The sequence below is a fragment of the Apus apus genome, chromosome 6 (genome assembly GCF_020740795.1).
Source record: "Apus apus isolate bApuApu2 chromosome 6, bApuApu2.pri.cur, whole genome shotgun sequence".
NCBI classification, from domain to species: Eukaryota; Metazoa; Chordata; class Aves; order Apodiformes; family Apodidae; genus Apus; species Apus apus.
This window is the reverse complement of record NC_067287.1, coordinates 28025429-28032670: the sequence shown is the minus strand read 5'-3', so window position 1 is coordinate 28032670 and position 7242 is coordinate 28025429. Positions and strand designations below refer to the sequence as shown.

Below are 7242 nucleotides of genomic sequence, written 5' to 3'. Positions count from 1 at the left end.
AACAAGCTGCCTTCCCCCAGCTAAAGCTTAGATCTTCATGAATAAGGCGTTTATTCTGCCAACAAAAAGGAACGGTCATGCTGCGATATCAAACCCCCCACGCTGGGGGAGGCGATGGTGCACAGACACGAACATCGCGGCATCGCAATCAGCTCATTTTGCAAACGTACCAGGGCGCTGCCTTTCTTTATGTTTTTCCCCCATTTTTTTCTTCTTTTTTAATAAGTCTGGGCACAGGCAGCTGTTTGCATTTTTTAAGCCTGCTCAGAAAGCAGTCAGTTAATTTTAGTTTGCTCGGGCCACCCTGAGCGAGCTTGCTGGGCCCCCCCGGCCTCCCTTCCCGACTCTGCCCTGCGGCAGGGGGGTGGGGGGCCCCGGCGCGGCTCCTCCCGCCCCCGGCCCAGCCCGCCCCGGCGGGGATGGGAAAAAGTTGTTCGCAACTTTCCCCCCTCAGCGCCGGCCTCTCTTGCCCCGCCCCTCCGGCGCGCCCCGCCCCCTGCACGGGGATTGGCGGGCAGGCGTTGCGAGGCCCCGCCCCCGGCGCGGTTTCTGAATGGGGCCGGCGGCAGGGGCGGGGCCCCGCGTCGCGCCCGCGCGTATATGGGTCTTTTTCTTGTGCCGGCGCGACCGTGCTGGGCTGGGAGCCGCGGTGCGGGCGGTGCTGGCGGGGCCGCGGGCGGAACGGAACGGAACGGAACGAAGGAGAGCGAGGCGGGAACCGCACGGCTGCCTACGACTCACAGCTCCCAGCGGCGCCCTTCGGGAGCGAAGCCCAGCTGAGCCGCGGGGAGGATCGCGCAGTAATTGGATTTTAAAAGTTATTTAAACCCCGGAGTAAAGTACCCTGCTCAGCCGGGCGCGGTAATAATCCATTTAGCCGTAACCTAAATCCCCGGCGCTGGGGCCGCACAGCCGGGCGAGAAGCAGCGCCGCCGCCTCGGGACCCTGCGCGGAGGTGGCCGGAGCCATCGCCAGGCTTCGCGCCCGTCTGGTGTCTCGCCGCCGTCTCCAGCGGGATAAGAAAACTTTGGCCGGGGGAAGCGTTGCCGCGCTGGGAGCGCCGACCCGACGGCGACGAGGAAGAAAGTCGCAGAGGTCCCGCCGCGGAGCCGCCGCCGCGCCCCTGCCCCGCGGAAGGGGCCCCGCCGCCGCCCTCCGGGCGCTGATGCCCTTGGGTCGCCGCGGCGCCCAGTTCTGAAGGACTCCTCGAGGCTTCCCGGGCCCCCGGCCGCCCCGGCGATGTGGGCTGGAGGAGGAGGAGAAGGCGGTGGAGCGGCCGCCAGCGGCTGCCCCTTAGTGGGGCTGGCCGCGGTGCTGGCCGCCCTGCTGGGGACCCTCGCGGGAGCGGCGGCTCAACAGTACCACGGCGAGAAGGGCATCTCCGTGCCGGACCACGGCTTCTGCCAGCCCATCTCCATCCCACTCTGCACGGATATCGCCTACAACCAGACCATCCTGCCCAACCTGCTGGGCCACACCAACCAGGAGGACGCGGGGCTGGAAGTGCACCAGTTCTACCCGCTGGTCAAGGTGCAGTGCTCAGCCGAGCTCAAGTTCTTCCTCTGCTCCATGTATGCCCCGGTATGCACCGTGCTGGAGCAGGCCATCCCACCCTGCCGCTCTCTCTGCGAGCGGGCCCGCCAGGGCTGCGAGGCCCTCATGAACAAGTTTGGCTTCCAGTGGCCAGAGCGGCTCCGTTGCGAGAACTTCCCTGTCCACGGTGCAGGCGAGATCTGCGTGGGGCAGAACACATCCGATGCCCCACCGGGGCCTGGCGGTGCGGCGGGACGGGGGGCCACTGCCCACCCCACGGCTGGCTACCTCCCTGACTTCCTTACGCCGCCACAGCCCCCCTCTGGCTTCTCCTTCTCCTGCCCCCGGCAGCTCAAGGTGCCCCCTTACTTGGGCTACCGGTTCCTGGGGGAGCGGGACTGCGGGGCCCCCTGTGAGCCAGCCCGGCCCAACGGGCTCATGTACTTCAAGGAGGCAGAGGTGCGATTTGCCCGGCTCTGGGTGGGCGTGTGGTCTGTGCTCTGCTGCGCCTCCACCCTTTTCACCGTGCTCACCTACCTGGTGGACATGCGCCGTTTCAGCTACCCAGAGCGACCCATCATCTTCCTCTCAGGCTGTTACTTCATGGTGGCAGTGGCCTATGCGGCAGGTTTCTTGCTGGAGGAGCGGGTGGTGTGTCTGGAGCGCTTCTCCGAGGATGGCTACCGTACTGTGGCCCAAGGCACCAAGAAAGAAGGCTGCACCATCCTCTTCATGATCCTCTACTTCTTCGGCATGGCCAGCTCCATCTGGTGGGTCATCCTGTCCCTCACCTGGTTTCTGGCTGCTGGCATGAAGTGGGGCCACGAGGCCATCGAGGCCAACTCCCAGTATTTCCACCTGGCTGCCTGGGCTGTGCCTGCTGTCAAAACCATCACCATCTTGGCCATGGGGCAGGTGGATGGGGATGTACTGAGTGGGGTGTGTTATGTAGGTATCTACAGCGTGGACTCACTGAGGGGCTTTGTGCTGGCACCCTTGTTTGTGTACCTCTTCATTGGCACCTCCTTCTTGCTTGCTGGCTTTGTGTCCTTGTTTCGCATCCGCACCATCATGAAGCATGATGGCACCAAGACAGAAAAACTGGAGAAGCTGATGGTGCGCATCGGTGTCTTCAGTGTCCTCTACACGGTGCCTGCCACCATTGTCCTGGCTTGTTACTTCTATGAGCAGGCCTTCCGTGGCACCTGGGAGAAGACATGGCTCCTCCAGACCTGCAAAACCTATGCCGTGCCCTGTCCCAGCCACTTTGCCCCTATGAGTCCAGACTTCACTGTCTTCATGATCAAGTATCTCATGACCATGATTGTTGGTATCACAACTGGCTTCTGGATCTGGTCTGGCAAAACCCTTCAGTCCTGGCGACGCTTCTACCACAGACTCAGCACCGGCAGCAAAGGCGAGACGGCAGTATGAGATTCCCTGGTCCCCCCTCTGGCACACACACACATGCATGCGCACACGGACGAGAGAGGGATACTTGGCAGAAGAGGAAGGCAATGGCTCCCTGAAGAGGGAGGAAGTGAGGCTATTCCAAACTTTTTCTTCCTCTCAGAGGATTTGGGGGAAAAAAAAATATCTTGGTGTAAAGTTTCAGATGGACTGTGTCCAGTGGTGCTTATGTACAGCTAAGTGGAAAAGCACAGAAGAGGCCAGTAGTGGGATGGGAGAGTCCTTCACCCACAAGAAGTTGCTCTACCTCTCTCTCCTACTACCCCTCTGCAGGAAAACACCCAACCCAACTAAAACCATCCTGCTTTGCTTTGGACCAGAGCGGGGGGAAGCCGGATCTGCTGAGCTGCCCCTGCCGAGAACTAGCCAAACCCTCTCTGAATTGCTGGGGTCAAGCTGCAGCGCAGGCAGGTCACTCCCCAGCCTGAGCTCACCGCCCGAGCTGGAGCTACCACGTGAGTACAGGAAACCAGCTACAGCCCAGACCGTGCTGGTGAGATGCCTCTGCTCTGTCAGCTCGCAAGTTCCTTTTTACCTCAGTCATACCTGTTTCAATTGTTTCAAAGTGAAAATTCGGCCCTCGGTCTGTTGTTCTTGCTGCTTTGGGGAAGGAGGGGGTTGGTATTCTATACCCTGAAAAGAAATGACTTGTTGCTTTTCAGCAGAATGCTTTTCCCCCTTGCCTTTGTTCTAGGAGACAAAGGGGGAAACAAAAGTGTTTTCTATGTAGAAAGGCATAAGCATGGGATCGGTTTTTATGGGCAAACTTAACAAAAAGAAGTCGTTGAGGTTCACCCTTGGATGTGAGGAGCTCGCAGAAATAAACATTCCTTTTATGAATAAAGAAGGCAGGATGTTTTCCTGCCGTTCAATATGGGCCGCTTTTCTAAGCCGAAAGAATTAGAGGGCAAGAAGAGTGTAACTGAGAGCACCTGCCAAAACAAGAATCATTAAAATATGTAACATAAATATAAGATTTTTTTTCCTTCCTTCCCATAAACCTGCTTGCTTTCCTGCTCTGCTGTGGGCTCACTGCAGGTAAAGTCAATACAGAGCCGGCTTTTGGGGACGGAAGGAATCCTTTTGGCTCACGATGGACCCTCTGCCTGCTCCTCAAGTTCCCTGAACTGCATGGCAATGGCTCATGGTGCAGGAGGGGGCTGGGGTTCAAAAGCAAGCAGTTACCGCACGTAAGGAGCCTTCTCATTTCAGCTAAAATGCAGCTGGTTAAGTTTCCAGTGATCACGTCTTGGAAGGAAAGACATTAAAAAATGAATAATCAAACACATTTTCTTTTTGAAATGTGACAGATTTTTCTATTCTGAAATTTATATGTCGACTTGTTCGTTTTTTATTTTTTTGCATACTACTTTACCTTTATATTCACTGAAGGGTTGTTTTTATAAGTATATGTGTGTGTGTGTGTATTCTTGCCTAAGGACAAAATAGGAAATTCTGGATTTTTAGCAAGTCTCCACCCTATAGCTGCTCTTCATTTTTTGGGGGGAAAAGTGTCTGAAGTGAAACTTAAAAAGAAAAAACCTGTTCAGGGTGAGGGGGCAGACTGCTGCTGAGAGCATACCAGTAGTCTGGGCATGAGGAATGGGGTCCACCAGCCAAGTCCCTCAGTAGATCTGATTACAGAGTTGCAGAGCTCAGGTTTTTGTCTTTTACAATGTGCACGTGGAAGAGTAAGGAAAAAAAAAAAGTAAGACAAGTGCAGTATGTACATTTTGTAAATCTTGTTTTTGTAAGAAAATGTATTTAAGTTTTTACTTGATTTTCTGGAAGGTCTGTATGAGGCCCTGCTTCATCCCATGTACAGATCACTAAATAAATAATTTTTAATACAAGAGTTCTAAGGAAGTTCTTTCAGTCTTTGAACACTTAAATACACTGACCAGAAACTCAGCTGTGACTTGAAACTGGCCTTTTTGATCACATTTTGAGACCATTTCAAATGTTTGCCATCACTTGAGGTACTTGCATCATAGCCAGGTTTTCTTCCAGGCTCTGCCTCTTGCTAAGGGCAAGCTGATAAACCAGTTTCCTTATCTAGGAAAAAAGGATAATGCTCTCTTCCCATTCCAAAGGGACTTCGAGATTGAGAACTGGAGGGTGCTACAAGTGCTGTAAATTAAATCCTTGCTTTGACAGAGTGTTTTAGGGAAACACCAAGGACTAGGTCCTTTCAGTAGCTTTCAAAGGGTAGTGTTTTGAACTGGCTTTTTTCTCCCCCAGCACCTTTGCTACTCCCGTTTTGTTCAGGTGACTTTTACTTTAATCTTAATAGCTAGCCTGAAGCCTACATTCATTCTTATCACAGTCATCTGGAAGCAAATAGCTTCTATGCAATGGTCTATTTTATTTCATTTTTCAAACTGAAATGAGTGTTTAGACTTCAAGCTGTTGCTACAATCACAAAAGTTCCCTGGCAAACGGAATTTTACACCTGTGAAATGACAGTTGCCAGCTTTTCTTGCCATGATATCAGCCTATTTGTTGGGTTCATCACCTTTCCTTTGCTTTAAACTAAGGCTTTAGTAAAATTTAAGTTACAGAACAGAGATATAAGATGCCTTAGCTGGATGCTATCATAGTAGCAGTGGTTATAGTGTAATGTTGCTCCATTTACTGAGCACAGCGTGCAACAGTTGTGCTTTCAGGGCACTACTTTTTGGACACTGCTCTCAAACTTAACTGTTTATATTTAAATTGTACTAACTACTGATTTGAAGTTCTTTTCAGAGCTAGTCCCATTCACACTGCCTCTCTAAAAAAGCCACATCTTTTATTTGAAAACACCTCTAGCTGCTCCCCAGAATCACGCGCTTGTCAAGTTTCCTTTTTGAAAAGGCTTTTGCTTTCCTCAGAGTTAGGCTGCTTCAAACTGCTCCATGGCAGGGAGCTTGCTGACCATTGCTGAAGGGTGTTTCATTCCCCTCACTTAGGAAACCTGAACCTTTCTATAAACATTTCCTCTCATTAATCCATCAGTGCCGGCCAGAGCGATGGAACAGCTACAACAGCTTGCGCTCTGAGGGACTGGTAACAAGCAGGAGCAGTGCTGTGACTGACACTCCAGTGCTGTGCAGTGTCACTAAACATGCAATTAATCCTTAGTATACATCATGGACAGCTAAGCCCACAATTCATGCAGGCAGCCTGGCCCCCTGCTCTTCTCTCCACTCAGCACCCATCCTTGCAAACTGGATGAGAAACTACATTTAGGTGCGATTGCTGCTTTTTTGTCCATATGTGGAAAAACTTAAATAGATTTTTTTTTTTTTTGTTAAGCTCATGAGACATTCATATGTGAAAGGAAATGTTGTTTCCAACAGAAACTGCTAAGTCTGGATGCTTTTATTTCAGTATTTTCTATTAGGTACTTCTGGATTTAAAATAATTTACACATGATATCCAAATCTCGATCTTTAAAATTTTAGATTGTAGGTGAAATTTGATGCTGGTGTAAAGTAGAAGCAATTGCTGTTCACTTTTAAGCAGATGTGACACATCAAGACTGAATTTGCTCACAGTGGAAACAATTTAGAGAATTTCAAGTAGTGATAGTGTCTGGCCTTCTGGAATAAAAATCTATCACCATTCTGATAACAAAGTACCAGTTACTTTCATAATGGAGTATAATTTTTAAAATCTCTTTGTGAAGCTCTCTGGAAAAAAGGAGGAAAAATAAGCCTTTACTAAACCTTTGCTACTTGCTGCTAAATTATTTTTCTTTGGCTAATGTTTAGGTCCACTTTCAGTCAACATCTTTTTATGTTTAAGAAAATCTCCTACCCCTCACCTTTGGCCCTTTTCTATGCAGCATTTTTGGTTCACAAGACCATGGTAAGTAATAGTTACTGTTGATCAATATCCTGATAAGTTTAAAGCATACACATTTTAATGAAAAATATATAACACTGGTTCTTAACTTTCATAGATGTTTGTCTCTTCAGAGACTTTCTAGAATAAAGTCTTATTATTTCAGGCAAGTTAAACAGGAGGCTTTAAAAATTCTAAAGTTCATGAAAAACAACAGCAACGAAGTGTTTGTCTCTGCAGGAAGAAAGTGCTTTTATAACACGTCAGTGTTTGTTTGGGTTTATTCTTGGTGGAATACCCACACCAAGGATTGCATGTTTTCTTGTCTAAGTATTTCACCCACAACCAATAGCTCTGCGTGCAAGTAAAAAACCACACATCTCTCTATTCACCAGCTGGCAACAGTAAACA

At 50.3% G+C, this 7242-nt stretch overlaps 1 protein-coding gene across 1 annotated transcript; it reads left to right on the top strand.

The window, feature by feature from the left end:
* Positions 1-698: 698 nt before the first annotated feature.
* FZD7 (frizzled class receptor 7) lies at positions 699-4858 on the top strand. The gene has a single exon (XM_051624087.1). It carries the CDS (start codon positions 1240-1242, stop codon positions 2965-2967), a length of 1728 nt encoding a protein of 575 aa, XP_051480047.1. The 5' UTR covers positions 699-1239; the 3' UTR covers positions 2968-4858.
* The last annotated feature ends 2384 nt before the right edge of the window (positions 4859-7242 follow it).